The sequence below is a fragment of the Indicator indicator genome, chromosome 15 (assembly GCF_027791375.1).
Source record: "Indicator indicator isolate 239-I01 chromosome 15, UM_Iind_1.1, whole genome shotgun sequence".
NCBI classification, from domain to species: Eukaryota; Metazoa; Chordata; class Aves; order Piciformes; family Indicatoridae; genus Indicator; species Indicator indicator.
This window is the reverse complement of record NC_072024.1, coordinates 15,466,286-15,482,595: the sequence shown is the minus strand read 5'-3', so window position 1 is coordinate 15,482,595 and position 16,310 is coordinate 15,466,286. Positions and strand designations below refer to the sequence as shown.

Here is a 16,310-nt window from a genome sequence, read left to right as displayed (position 1 = left end):
ATAGAGCAGCCTGGGACCATTTCCAGCTGCAGAGTGCTGATGACATACTGTGCCTTTAGGTGAGGGGACAGAAAATGCTTTTCATTTCCAGCTTGTTTCATGGGGAATTCTCTGGTTTTGTTGAGACATGGAAGTAAACTCAAAGGTGACAACTCATTAACTAGAAGGAGAATTTGTTTGTAGATCTCCGTATTCTATAGTGAATCCACAATTTAGGAGGATATGTCTGTTCTTACTGCAAATAAGTACTTAACGAAATTTACAGCTGATAATTGCTTGTCTTTGATCTTTTTGCATCCATTTTCAGTGAAATTGACTTAATTATAAGGAAATTGTAGCTATTTTGTCAGATATATTACTTTTTTTTTCCTTCTGTTTTCATCTTAAGTTTTCACATAAGAGATTTTCTTTTTTTAGGGTAAATGAAAATGTAGGAAAGCACTGAACTTAGTATAATGTACTAAATCCTATCCTTTGATCTCATATGCCATTTTTTGACTTTTTGGGAGAAAGAGGGCAATGAAGATGAAATATACTTTATCAGCACTGATGGAGTAAAAGCTTGAAATAATAAGAAAGACTTATTAAATTATTGGTGCCATTCAAGCTTTGCTGCAGTGGTAGAATTCAGTGTAAAAAAAGAAAAGTAGATGAGAGAATGAAAGGAAATAATGTTCTCTTTAGTCTATTGTTCTTCAGATATTGAAGTTGTTAGTTATTTTTAGATATTCTTGTATAATCAGGAGATTTAACATACAAGTCCACCATGCACATAATACAGTATACACATTAAGGTTAATGTTTATCACAGTCATTATGACTGGTATTTACTTTGAAGTTAGTAATTGCTGGAGAATTTATTCAGAAATATGCTTTATAATACAAATAACAGGATATTTCCTACTAATGTTCTTACTGCTTGACAGCAAGCTGTTCAACCTTTCTCCACACCATTGTATTTTGCCAAATCAGGCCTTTCCAAGAAAACATTTCCCTCAATTATTAGCTAGTTAGTTGGTAAATGCATGTTGTTCAGCAACATCAGCAAGAGATGTTTAGAACACTTGTGATTTCTCCAGAATTCACAAAAGCCATTTCACCTGCATTGATGTCATATTTTTTTTTCAGAAGGAAAATGCAATCATCCTGAATATTAGTTTACATTGCTTAGTTCTAGGTAAACCATTAAAATCCCTAAGAACTGTAAACTAAGGGTTGGTACATTAAAATCCCTAAGAACTGCAACTAGAGGTTGCACTACAGTGGCATTCTATTTAAGGACACCTTTTACAGAAAATTATTTGCCTTTGTTGGGGTTTTTGTGTAGTTTGTTTTGGGTTTTGGTTGGGTGGGTGGTTTTTTTCTTTGTTTGATTTGGGGTTTTTTTTTTGGTTGGTTGGTTGTTTTCTTTGTCTCTTTATAATGGTGATTATTTAGCATCTCATATATACTACAAAAGAATATGCATTAGAAACAGTATACTGATACCAAGGAACAGTTCAAAGCTTTTTGTTCTATTGCAGCCAATGACCTTTATATAACAGCAAAACGATAAAGACCTCAATATTCAGTATAGTTAGGTTTATTCCAGGAAAGTTTTTCCTTATTGATGTAATGCTAAAAGGAGAACTCACTCCTTTTAAACACACATGCAAGAGGCCAAAATTTTGTTCATGGTGTGTGGAATGGTCATGGAGTGTCTCATTCCATGAATCAGTTCTGTTACTTCAATCTTCAATCATGCAGCTTATTTTTTAAATTAGCATAATTGTTAAAAATATAATTAGTTATTTATGACTAAAGTGTCTAATCAAACCTTCCTTTTAAAGTAATCATTGAGTAATTTAAATACAATCTCTCCTCTAAATATTCTGTATTCATTAAAAAGAGAGAACAGTTCATGATGCAGTATAAAGAATCGCAGCCACATTTGCAGAATAAGAGTCTGGAAGGGACCTCCTTTAGATCATCTATTCCAGCCCTGTACTCAATCAGGATTTATCAGAGCAAGGTTGCCCAGAACTATGTCCAATTAGGTTTTGAACATCTCAAGCTCTCTGGGCAGTGTGCTCCAGTGTTTAGTCAGTTATTCTTACAGTAATTTTCTTATGAGTATGGATTTCTTTTCTATCCACTTTAATAGAAATTCAGGTGTGTTATCATTTGACTAACTTTTAAAATTTGACCATATTTAGATTATACCATGTTTTGTGTTGATGACTCTCAATTTAAAAAAAAAGATTGCTAAACAGTGCATTAGAAATTAGCCATCACTTACATTAATAAAGAGTTATGTATGTTACAAAATGTGTAAACTCTGCAAAGAGTGGAGCCATTTTGTTACAAAGATCTTTGGAATGTATGTGTAGCTTCATAGTGTGCTCTGCTCTTGATTCCTATCTGATATGTTTGCAGCTCCTGTGTTTTCTCTTTTGCATGTTCTACAAGAGCTGACTTCTTTCTGTCATAGAGTTTTTTGTGAAGAGAGGAGTAGAACTGTAGCTTTCATCTATATTTAATGACTGTCTTCTCCATAGCAACATTTACATTTCCTCTCACTGGTATACTTTGCATGCAGTGCACAGTCTGTCCTTGACTAAAAAGCTGTAGTTACTGCAAAATCAGTGGGAGCACAGTAAAACAATTATTTGAACAAGGAAGGATTTGGTATTGAATCCCTTGAAAAATCAAGTGCATCTTCAGATGTTGGCCCAGTTAATGTCACTCTTTTAATATTTATACTTCAATTTTAACATCAGGAAGATCCCATCAGGAGGCTGAATTTTGTTTTTTCCTCCACATAGGCATGTAATTGTATATGATGCCCCCAGTACTTAAATGATTGTAGTAAGTGGAGAATAAGTGCGCAGATCATAGTTTTTGTGATTTAAATTATTTGAATGCTGTGTCATACAGCAACAAAGTACATTTTAAAGAGACTTTGGATGTTTTTTCTGTTCTCTCCCAAATTTTTGCCATTTTTAGGAAGAGCTGTGAAAGCCTGCCCTAGCAATGTATGAAATGCTTTCCATTTCTTTATGCATGTAAAGGAACCATTACCTCTGTTTAATTATTTTATATGATACCATAAACAGATAAGCTGTATTCCACAGGATAAAGTGCAGAGTCCTGTATCTGGGAAGGAATAATAAACCTCACCAGTACAGGTTAGGAGGTGATCTGCTAGAGAGCAGCCCTGTGGAGAAGGACCTGGGAATCCTGGTGGATACCAAGTTATCCATGGGACAGCAATGTGTCCTTGTGGCGAAGGTGGCCAATGGGATCCTGAGGTGCATTAAGAGGACTCTGTCCAGCAGATCAAGAGAGGTTCTCCTCCCCCTCTCCTCTGCCCTGGTGAGACCTCACCTGGAATATTGTGTCCAGTTTTGGGCTCCCCAGTTCAAGAGGGACAGGGATCAAGGATGGTTAAGGGACTGGAGCACATGCCCTATGAGGAGAGGCTGAGAGACCTGGGGCTATTTAGTCTGGAGAAGAGAAAACTGAGAGGGGATTTGATAAATGTTTATAAGTATCTGAGGGCTGAGTGTCAAGAAGGAGGCGCAGACTCTTCTCCATTGCACCCTGTGATAGGACTGGGGGCAATGGATATAAACTACATCACAGGAGGTTCTACCTCAACATGAGGAGGAACTTCTTTACTGTAAGGGTCATAGAGCACTGGAATAGGCTCCCCAGAGAGGTTGTGGAGTCCCATCTGGAAGCATGCCTGTGTGAGCTGCATTAGATTCTATGGTCCTGCTCTGGCAACAGGGTTGGACTAGATGATCTCCAGAGGTCCTTTCCAACCCCTAACTTCCTGTGATCCTGTGATTACACAGCAGCTGGCACATATATGCACTGAGCTGTTCTTTTCTGTTCTTTTTTGCCTCATTCTTTTCTGAGGAGCTTCACTGCTATATGTGATATCCTTCTCCCTATGTGCTTGCCACAATATTTCACATCTTTCCTGAGAGTCTATTTCTAAAATCTAAAAGTTCTAATACATAAATTCAGTGGCAAATTCAGAATCAGGACATGACATGTTCAGGATGAGTCTGAACATTGCAAACCACCATCAACTTATATATTCATAGATGTTAAATTTGGTGCAGACCAGAAACTATTTACAGAAATGACTGTACTATCAAGATAGTATTTATATCTGTTAATTACTTACTGGCATCTCTGTTGACCTGATTATGCAGCAGGGTAGTTAGCCTTTTTCTGAGACTGGTGACATGTAAATGCTTTGTAGGAGAATAGGACTGGAAAAGAGGTCAGTGATGTAAAAGAAGAATTGTATCTTTATTTGTGAATGCTTACAAAAATTACCTGCAATACAATAATTCTTTGCAAAGATAATTTCATGCAATCATTATTAGAAAAACAAAAAATGGATTATATATTATTTTTTCTCTGTATTACAAGAAAGTCTCTTGCAGATTGCTTTTTTTTTGCTCTTCTTCAAACAAACAGAAGGTTGAATTCTGTTCCAAAAGAACAATAACTTCATAATTCTAGTATATTTTACTTTAAGACTTCTAGACTTGGTTTCTTTGGATAATCTAGTACATTCAGCTACATAGTACATACAACTTGGGGTTTACCCTAGAGAAGAGAAGGGTTTGGGAAGACCTTACAGCAGCCTTCCAGTACTTAAAGGGAGCCTATAGGAAATATAGGGAGGGACTTTTATGAGGTCTGGTGTGGAGTACAGATCTACTGGTTCTGTAATATATGCCTCCTGCTTCTAAGAAGAGTATTTCAGGTCTTTTTATGGTTTTATTTGTTTCACTTGTGTTGGCCTCATGGTTATCTGATCCAAGAAGTAGTGCAACATCCTTGATGTTGGACTTCTTTGCCTGTCTGGGTTTGTTTACTGTGTTAGTAGTGTCTTTAATTTTTCTTTTTCTGATAATACCAAACACATTTCCATGAAGGGCCCAAAACAATACCAGATTATTTGCAAATGTGGAAAGCATGACAACTGTGTGCAACAACGGTATTGGAAGACCTCCTACAGTTGTTTCTTCTGTGTTACATTCTGTGACAGGACCCTCAGTTGACCTGAATTTAGAGGTGGAATTCTCAACATGTCTTACCGGAATCAAGCATACTATGAACTTCAGGGGACTTGAGATACTGAAAGATATTGTTTTGCAATACAAAATAGAGTAATAAAAAAGAAAAAAAGAATTGGTTAGTAAAGAAAATTTGTGTTTTCTGGGAAAGATAGGTTAAAAGAATCCCCCTCCTTTTTCTTCACTGTGTCCTTGCAAGGCCCTATGTTCTAATCTCACTCTTTAATTTATCTCTTGTTTTTTAGATTGCAGCAAAATTTGCAGTTTCATCAAGATCCCTAAGTCCACTTTTCTCTCAGGTTTCTCCTGGTGCTTACAGGTCTGCAGGCTCCTGCCTTTTCTTACTAATTGCTTTTATGGAGGAAAATACCCTTCCCTTCTCCTAATCCAACCTGCAACAACCAGGAGACAGCAAATGGTCAGGCTTCCTCCCTGCATCTCAGCCACAGCCATTGTAACAAAACCTGCATTAGCAAGATCATACACTAGGAGCAAGTAAAACAGTTATGTGCCCTATCATGTATCTTCTTTAGAGACAATCACCAGGAGAAGGAAGAGACATTAATGGAAAAAACAAAGAATCAATGTATTTTTATATGATCAGATCTGGATAAAAACACCAAAAGTGGCATAGCTTACCATAACTGCAAGCAGAATAGAAAGATCTGCAGTGCTCTTGGAAGGCCAGGGAAGGATCACATAGTTTACTGCAGCACTGCCTCTTGGCAGTGTATAAAGCAAACCACAGGAATCAGAGGTACCCACTGGGTTTTACACAGAGACAGGCAGTTTTAGACTATGCAATAAAGGGTCAAGCCAGAGGACTATTACTGTTATTGTTAGGAAAATTATTTGTTTCCTATGGCCTCCCAGAAGGAGTAATGTCAGACAAACCTCTGTAGTTTATTTCAAAGGAATTTGTAGCAGTTATTAAACTGAATTGCTGACATGTAAGATCTTGTAACAGCCAAGTTTAAAATCAGTAACAGAATGAAGATTTGTCTGGCTTTAACAATTTTTTTTTTTTTTTTAAGGATAGGACTGTGAAGTTGGATTTTGAAGCTTAGGTGAAAAGTGACAGGAATGCCAACCCAGGAAAAAGCATAATGGAATGTAAATTTCATCTGCTAACCCTAATAATCTTAATAAGGCATTCATTAATTAATATTTCAGAGCAAGGAAATATTCTTGATTTTATAAACAGCTATAAATGGGACTGACTAAATTTGGTGACAGAATATGGAACTCTGATTTTTAAACTCGGATCAAAATAATCTTGAAAATAATCTCTGTAAAAGCAATAGGCATAGTTTCATACATAAAAGTGTATAGCATCTAATTTATGAATTAATTATCAATAGGAAATCCTCACATGCATGTAACCTGTAACTCCCCTCACATGGGAAAGCTTGACCAATCCACGTCTATCTGAATGGATGTACTAAAACACGAGTGAACTCAAGTTCTGAAAACAAGTAGTAATAACTACATCTGAGAGTACTAATATTTACATAAGTATTCAATTTACATTTGAAGTCTTGATAGAGCATTGCATGTGTTCATGAATTTGTGTTTTGGGTTTTCGTGTTTATTTTTAATGCTCTTCCTGCCCCCACTCCCCAAACCTATCTCCACTGTATTTGGACTATAAGCTTTCTAATTTAGTTTGAGTGTTTTCTGGAAGTATTTCTGGAACTATAATCCTGTACCTAACTTTTTATATTGGTGCTTGTACTTGGAGTACTGTTTTTTAAAGAACATAGCTTACAAATCATCTCATAGTGAAACAAAGGGGTTTGCTATGTCTGGTGAGTTTGGGCAAGCTGTAGAGTTCTTTAGTACATATTCCAAAGGGGGAGATATAGACATCATTCTTTACTGCACCTGTCCTTATCTGAAATATCAGTGAAAGGATGCTTATAATTTTTACACCTATATAGCAAGAAAGTGGCATCAAAGAAACAAAAGGGCAGCGTTAGAAAACCAGTTTCAGTGCTACAATAGGGAACTAAAAAATTCATATTGCAACTTTCTTCTATTTGAATGAAAGAAAATGGTTCCACTTATCACAGTAAACGAAGTTGAAGACTAGTAAGTAGCTAAACATTCAGAAAATGTTTAAACTGCTCTAAATAATGCTCTAACCTATTATAGAGCATTTAGCTCATGTATTTACAGTTCATCAGGTACCTGCAATTTCTGCAGCAACCCTTGTATATCAGTCTATATAATCAATTACTTTAACAGCAGACTTTTAGAGAAACAGATATAAGTTATACTTTAATGAGACCATGGCTTGTATTTTGCTATTGCATAATTCAGGTTTTAAGGATGAAATGATTTTATTTGCAGTAATTCCCACTGACGTGAATTTTGTTACACTTTATATTGTGAAAACAGAAATTATGGCTGGCTGCTTTCAGCATTTGTGAATTAGACATCACATGACAAGTCTCTTTCATGACATACAATAATGTGCACATTAGCTTGTAGCAGAGTACTCTGTGGAAGGTTTTTCTATCTGGTTTAAGTCAGAGCAAGAACAGAAGGTAAGAATCACAGCAGAGGTCTTGAAGCATTTGGTATTGATTCACCTGCCTGGTTTTGTGTTCAGCTGATGCCTGCAAAAAAATAATTTGTATTGGGAAAAGAAATTTTCTGAGAATGTGGATTTCGCACAAGGCTATATTGCTGTGCATGGTGAACTTCTCTCTGAGTATGAAAGAGGAGAAGAATTCAGAAAAAGGGAAAACTGTGTTGTGCCTGCAATAGTTTATTTTTCTTAGTTCCTCTCTGTAACCTTAAATGGGTTTTCTTTTTCCTAAAGTGAAAACAGAACCTGTTTTTCAACTCTTGATAAGTAAGGTATTTTACATCTACTGGAGTATACTGCCTGCTCTTCATGACTTTTTTACATGAGTTGTTGCTTACAGTAACTACTGTGCATACAGCCAGGTATGGCTGACCTTGTCAAAGAACATGTGTGTGACAGAAATATGCATATATGCATAAACACTTACCTTTTGTTTGCATATATGTACATGTAATCATACTTGTGTTTACAGCAATGTATTGTTCTATGCATACATTATTGTATATTATGCATATGTTTGCATAAGCAGTCAGTAACTTTCTATTACCATTTTGTTGTTCTTTTCTTTGTCATAGAGAATTCAAGCTTCTACTTTAATGTTAAACCACTCCTAATGACAATTTCATTCATAATAACTCTAGGTTTAGATGTTTATAAACCAAGAATGGCTGGTTTTAAAACTAAAACAATTCTTACATTGAATTATATTTGCTCAAGTCTGATACCATATCTGATGAGAAAACAGTTTCTCTATCAGTATCATGGTATTTAACGAACTGCCAGGTGCTTTTGTGATACCTAGTAGAGAAGCTGTCAAATAATAATAATAAACTAAGTTAGTCAGCATTCAATAAGAATCAATTGGCAATATAAACCTAGTTTCTTTCCTTTATACTTCATTTTATATTATGTTCATGTGATTTTATGAGTACAACAGCTAAAGAAGCTGATAAAATTAATTTAATGAATAATGATTGCTTGTTCTGTTTTGTTGTTTTCCAGCTCCCTCAGGCTCAAAAGGTAAAATATTTTAATGAAATCTTAGTCATTCAAAGTAGTCACTAGTGCTTCATGTTTCCATGGTGTTGTGAGTATGGTACAGTAGTGATCAGTGAAATAATTCACTATAATGGGGGCTCTGGAGTTGAGCAGCAAAAAAGGGTAGATGACATTAAGCCAGCTAAGTACTTGGTGAGAGCAGCTCTTTAAACATATGAGCTATTTTAACACAATAAGCATGTAGTAGACTACGACTATAAAATAACAGAGGCTATTTTATCAACAATTTGCAATAACAGCAAGGGTAAAAAAGAAGAAATTGCCCCATTCCTCCGTGTGAAACATCTCTGGATCATTTTGTCTTTATTGTTGAGACTGTAGAACCCATGGTATGGCTGGTACCCTTTCACTGCTCCCCACTGTATCTATCAGCACACCTTTGAATACATCCAACATTTGACTCCTCTAGCAGGTTGCATACAGTTTTCATATACTGTACATTGATATGGTACATTACCAGAGTCACCACTGCACATCATGACAGCAAAATGATTGTGACAGATGAAGAATTGTTTGATGCCTGTTGCATCATCCTTGTGTACTTCACAAATACAATTAAAGCTTCCAAAAAAACAGGGAAAAAAGCAACCAACCAAACAAAAACCAGATGCTATTTTGTGGTTTGCAGTGAAAAATATTGAAATGAAAATATGAATGGAACATATGGAGAAACTGCAATAGTCGCTCGTCCATATTGTTCTTATTGTGCTATGTAAAGCAAATGTCAAAGCACTTAAGCATCAGTCAAAGCACAGTTAAACATCACCATTGTTAACAGTCTTGGATAATGATCGAAGGTCACTTTTTAATGAAAGCTATAGATTAAGTGGTCTTCAATGAACAGCTTTTGCAGAATGGTGACAGCAACCAGGGAACCCTAAACTTTATTTATAAGTGTATCGTACTTTTTCTTTTTTTAGTTTAGAAAGCAAGAAATATGAGCATGGGAGCTTTGTTTTTGTAATGCTATATGTATATTTGAAATTTCCTTGCTTGTGGAGCTCAGAAAATTCTGTTTCGAATCTGCAGGTAACATACTATTTTGTGACATTGGGCTGTGTCTGTAGTTTGTGTTTTCATAGTTGCAGAGCCTACTAAATGTGATGTAGTAACAAAAATTGGTTTGGGTTTTCTCCCCTCTCTCTGGAAATAGATGGTGGAAAGAAAACCTTTATTTACAGCTTCCTGGGAAAATAGATTTGCTACTCTGGCTAACTTTGGCTTTTTCATGTTCACCTGCTTGCCTAAAAGTTTATGCCAAATGCTTCTCTTGACAGTTTGCAGAGGGAAGAGACAGAGTGAGGTTATAATATGCTGGTGCAGAAAGATACAACTGGTCAGATTATTTAGCAGATCATTGTGTCCTGTGGTGCCATATTATAAATTTTGATGTCCACAATTCTGAGCTATTAAATAGTGTTCTGGTACAAATAACTCAAGATCAGTGTTAGTGACAAACCACTGTTTTCATGAAAGGTAAAAAGTGCCGACTTTCAGTGTGTTACCCCTTGAGCAAACTAAAGCAGAACTAAAGCTTTGTATGCACATGTCTAGTTGAGGGATGGGAAGGAAGGAATTGTATGGGGAGAGAAGACAGATACAAGTAATCCACAAGGGCTTTTGATAACTTCAGGTAAGAAATAAACCTTTTCATAAGCATGGCCTTATAGTTATGAACAAAACAGGAGAATCTCGTGCTGTCTGCAAGGTGAAGGGAAGCAGCACAAGGCAGTTGCATGCCTTTATGAATGACTTAGTCACTAGGGTACATGTTTTGCCATATGGTGCCTGAACTTGTACTGTATTTTTGTTGGAATCTATGTATCATCTTGCAAATGTTTTCTGTATAAACATTTCAAACAGTCCTGTCTCTCTAAATATGTTCACTTTAATCTGTGAGTGATCTGAAAGAAGAATGTGGCATTTCAAGTTTACCTTTACTTTTTTATATCCATTACAAATACTTGGTCGTCTTGATGAAATGTGTTATGTCTTTCATGTGAAACATTTTTGGCTGTGGTCTTCTCAATGTTTAGTCAATGTTCTATGGTGATTAGCTATTGATTTGGAAGACCTTTAGGTTCTGATCTATCTACAGCTGTTAAATATCAGTTAAAATCTGCTGCTGTTATGGTATCAACTCTAAATCAGGTTGATGAAAATTCAGAATTAGATGCAGGTGAAATGCATATGGAAGTTTAAGGTGGATGTCTGCACTGTGATATTTATCTTGAAAAGATCCTAGAAAATCCCACACCACCAAAAAACATGCCAACATAATTTCAAGTAATAATGTTGCTGATTAAATATGCTTGTGTAGATCTCAGAAGAAAACATGTCTAGGAAGAGCTAATTTGTATCAAAGAATGAGCTGATATCCTGAGAAATGGAACACATTTTGTACATTCTCTATGTTGGTTTTCTGCATGTTTTTAGGTAATCATCCCACAGAACTGTGAAAACAGTAATAAAACGAAGTAATAACTCAAGTTTACCCATTTTCAGACTTTTCGAGATTGGCTTCCAAAATGATCTTTATCTTTGAAACACTTCTGAAAACCAGCTTTTCTATTCATAGATGAGCAAGAGCTATTTTTCCGTAATAGCTCAGAAAGGTGTTTTGTTTCCTAGTAGGAAAGCCTTACTTGCTTTCTTGTGCAAACACAGCAGGATCCAAATCTGTTGTCCTATACCTGCTGTGATGTTTTGTTCTACTTAGTTTGTATGAAGAGGTAGAAGTGAATACATTAGGCACACAAATCAGAAGCGGTTAGTTGTGTTTAGGAACAGTTAGGAAAGCTTTTAAAAATTACTCTATTATGAATGGAATAATATTTCATCCATATAGAAAAGTTCTGATGATATTTGCTGCCCAGATTTCTTCTATCTTTCTGTGTTATCCCTCAACTTTTGTAAGTAATGCTTTGCCCTCCTTTTATCTTGATGCTATCATCTTTCAGCCATTTGGGAACATCATTTAACATTCCCTGCATCATTTACCTTCTTATACTTTGAAGTGTTGAATTAAGTGTCACTGGGAATAGAAAATAGCAACTTTGTGAAGCTGCAGTTTCATTGAGTTGCATAACTAGTGATTTTAGCTTTTCTTATAAAATTATAGGAGTTAAGGTGGATTTAACAAAATACAAAACAATCATGAAGTAAACATTTTCATAGAATCATAGAATCAGTCAGGGTTGGAAGGGATCACAAGGATTATCTAGTTCCAACCCCCCTGCCATGGGCAGGGACACCTCACACTACATCAGGCTGGCCAGAGCCTCATCCAGCCTGGCCTTAAACACTTCCAGGGATGTGGCCCCAACCACCTCCCTGGACAACCCATTCCAGGCTCTCACCACTCTCATGGTGAAGAAAACTTCCTCACATCCAGCCTGAATCTCCCCTGAATTTTGACCCTGATTTAGCATGCTTTTGGATCTCTTTCCTGCTGACAAGAGGCTGTTGTCTTTCAGTTGAGAAACAACTAATGTTGGTCTCTTTCATTCATTATTTTAGACTGTAGACAATAACTTAAAAAAATCCTGGGATCTAGCTTAAAACTCTGTTTTTCTGTGGAGGTCTAGTTTTAATTTTTCTTGCTAATGCCATCTGAAGTAGCCTAGCAATTCTCAGACAAAACATACTTGTGCAAGTTGGAGAAACTGCAGTAACTTCTTTTTTTGCAATATTATCAGTTGAACATGTTAAGAAATGTATATTCCATCCAAACTTCAAATGAACATTGAAATTCATGATTTTTTTTTTCTCTGCAATTGTAATTCCGTGTTTTAGAGAGACATAGGATATCCCTCCAGACTTGAAGGAATAAGAAACATCTGAGGGGCTGGCACAGTTCGTAGTCTCCCATAAGCACATATATCCATATGCATTAATCGACACACATTTAACATTTCACTGAACTGAATTCTCATGATTTCTTATTGCACTGATTTGACATTTTTTATGTGTATTATCCAGTCAAACACTGTCAAATTGCTGACATTGCATAGCTCTTTGAGGCTAAAGTTGATTTGTATTTTTCTTCTAATGGTGATTCTGCTTAAATGGTGGCAGAGTTCTGCTTAAATATTCCCAGAATCACCTGACAGCAGACACCTGCTGGTTTCACTCACTAAGTAAAAGAGATGGGAATACTTTCTGCTAAGGGGAAGATGGAAACAAAATGAACTAATGAAGATCTGGAAAGGAAGTTAAACTCAGAATGTGATTGGGATTTGTTGCTTTTGTCTTATTAATAAACCCTATAGGGAATTATGCTATTGTGAGCTGATATTCTTAGTGGAAAATGAAGTATGTAGTGTAGTCAAACGTAGAACAAATCAGAAATTAACAGCTCAGTGGAAAGGTAGAAAATGGAGGAATTTTTTTAGTGGCTGGTGGAACAACATCTGCTGCCATATAAAAACTTAATTTTACACTAGCAGAACTGAAAAAGAGATGCTCATTCAGCATAGAGAGGAGTCTTTTTTGCTGCTTTTCAGAAGCAAAACTTGAATGTGAAATATTGTCTTACAGCAGAGGATCTCTGCCTGTGTACACATGGTTTGTCTGGGTTCAGAGGTTCCAGTGTGTGGAAGGTATTTGCCAGAAGGAGGACTGTAATGAGTCTTCACATTGCTTTCACATCACTAAGGAGAATTTATTCAAGATCAAACTACTGCTGTAAGTAGCAGAAGCCATCAAACCTACTACATTGTTGGGGACACCCATACACATCCACTGGTTGCATCTTGTCTAAGAAAACAGGTAGATCAAAACTGGTCAATAGATTAGCCTGAGTAGTAGAATAGTTCAGACTACTGAGGTTTCAGAGAACTAAATTTAGAGAGAAAGCACAGACTGATTGTGTTTATGAAGGAAGATGCCTTTGTATGTCACAATCTGTGTTTCCTCTCATGAAGGTAGCATCCTGACTCGTTAAGGGCAAAGCTAATTACAGCACTCAGCAGTTGCAGTCCTTAATCAAAAAAAAAAATCAGTCAGAACAGCTTATTTGTACTGAAGCAGGAGAAACTGAACTAAAACAGTCTCTTGAATATAATACCTTTGCAGAATTCCTATGATAAGGTAAATTCAAGGTTTTATTTTGAAATGCATAAGGCTCATGTCAACGTGCCAATTTGCTTTTGGAAGAAGCAGGGGTTTCTTGCTATTCTATGGAGAATAAATATCTAACAGAGTAAGGAAAATCTGAGAGGGCAGGCACTTAGTGCCATACTGCATATAATCAGAGCTCTGTATTGTTTAGCATGAAGATGAGCTACACTGCAAAAGCAGAAGCTTGCTGATGGCAGCCCTTTAAGATGGTTAATGCTTTTATAAATACAGATTGAAATAAATATAGGAAACTATATGTAAATATAAACAAATATTTATTCTATAAATATAAATAAACAATACAGGCCTAGCTCCATTTACCTTTTTAAAAGAAATTGCTCGCTAAGAAAGCAGCTTTGATACCTGTAACCTTTTAAAGTCATGACTAAATTATTTTGTTTTTTCCATTTTCAGTTTTCTGTCCCAAATTTTTTGATCCTTATTGCTATTTTTTCATTTCCTTTTCATATGACTGGTGTTAGCTTGCTGATTGAAGCATCAGACAAGGCATTAAGCATTGCTCTTGAATTCTTACCTTTAATTTGTATTAGTTTCCTTCTTTTTTCAGTAATCCAAAACCAAAAATTTGAAGCAACTTCTGAAACCAGAAAGTACTTTCTTCAAAACTTGCAAGGGGCCTTTTTCAAGATTGTGTATGCAGGAAAAAAAATATATGCTAGTCCACAAAACCCATCACTAACCTAAAGCTGTTAAACTGTTTTTCAGTAATTACTTTATGGATATATTTTTCCAACATTCCTAAAAAAAAAAGGAAACATCAATTAATAAGTGTCTAAAATTTTCAGAGACCTAATGAAATTAGATGCCCAAATGCTGGCAGAGGTCAGTAGTAGTTGGAATCTAAACTTCCTGAAGATTCTTTGAAAATTTCATCCTTCGGAAATGGCAGCCAATATCCAACAAAATAATTATTTAAGACTTTTTGTACTATTCCGACAATTTTTACTTGATTCTGTCTTACACCCTGCAGGATATTGTGCTGACTCTGGGAAGTGTTTAGATGCATTTCAGTGCTGCTTCTTATATTGCTTAATTTTATAGCAAAAAAAAAAAAAATACAGAGCAATAAAATGTTTTGAGAGGTGCTTCAAAGCACATACCTTTCTGTTAGTTCACATCTGTTGGTAGCCTCAAGTGTTGGAGCTTGCCAGTGGAATTTTTATTTTCCTGGAGGACTTGGGGACAAAGCAGCTTTGGTTTCCTTGCTGTTTTCTTCATATTATGTAACACTTGAAGGAAATAAAAATGCAGCAATTGATATGCTGCTACATAGGTAAGAGACAGGTCTTTAACGTCAGTCAAACTATGTGTATAGGTAAGAGACATATTAACTATTATGTTGCCCTGGGTAAATAATAAGCTTAGACACTTATCACAAATCTAATGACTGAAGAAGGACACTTCACTGTATGTAATTAATAATCATCCATCTGGTGATGTTGTTACACTATATTAGGATAAGAATCATTCTCTGTGTTTGCCAATAACACTAAACAACTCCCTGACTCCCAAGTTGCTAGTTGCCTGCTTAGAAACATGCATTTTGTGATTAAAAACACAAAATAAATAATTCTTCAAGGTGTTTCCTGTAAGAAATGTTTGACTATTTGCTTTTTTACATGATTAGATAATTCTTTTCTGAGCCTATAACTTTTCTAATGTCCATTTGATGACTTTGGGAATCATAAGGATTGTCAACATTTTCATTTGGGAAAAAACAAATAATAATCGAGTAACCAAAAAGTTTATTACTAATTATGCAATGGTCTCAACTGTTTAATTTAGTTCAATCATTGAGAGGCTTCATCTTTTTATATAGATTTTGTTATTCTGAGTTTGTGATATTTAATATTTTTCATTAGGCATTAACTGCTAATATTCTGTTTGCCTATGACTTAAAAATAAATTTTAGCCAGTCCTGAGGATCTCAGTGATACATCTTCATTCTGAGCATAACTAACACAAGCTGAAGCTTCATCAGTAACTACAGAGCATATTACTGTGTTTGTTTTTTGTTTTTCTTTCTGTCCCTACATTTTTAACATACTTGCCTGAGTTATTACAGTGCTTTGCTATATGCAAGAAATAGACTTGCACAGTAACAATTCAAAATATGTAGACCATGGCTTCCTTTTCAATTTATTAATTGCCTCAGCAGAGATACCCAGTGGCTAATATTCTGCTATTTCAAAGTATTTCTGCCAAATATCATTGCCCAGAGAATAAAACTCTGCTCCTCCTCAGCAGGTAACTCCTCACAATCAAATGCTGCAGCTTGAGTTGGTGACTACAAGTATTTTCTTATCCAGTTACTTACTGACTGCTTATGGAAGTACCAACAATCTGTTCATCTACCAATTGAACAAAAATCCCAAGCAGGCTGGACTATAATATTAAATTTCTATAGAAATGATTGCAGCAGCCAACTCTTGGTG

General features: G+C 35.7%; 1 protein-coding gene across 1 annotated transcript in view; it reads left to right on the top strand.

Moving 5' to 3' along the window:
- CACNA2D3 (calcium voltage-gated channel auxiliary subunit alpha2delta 3) overlaps window positions 1–16,310 on the top strand; it is a 409,143-nt gene that overhangs the window by 278,371 nt on the left and 114,462 nt on the right. Inside the window, exon 14 of the mRNA XM_054387292.1 lies at window positions 8,677–8,694. Within this exon, the coding sequence (XP_054243267.1) occupies window positions 8,677–8,694 (18 nt within the window). The remainder of the gene's footprint in view (window positions 1–8,676; window positions 8,695–16,310) is intronic.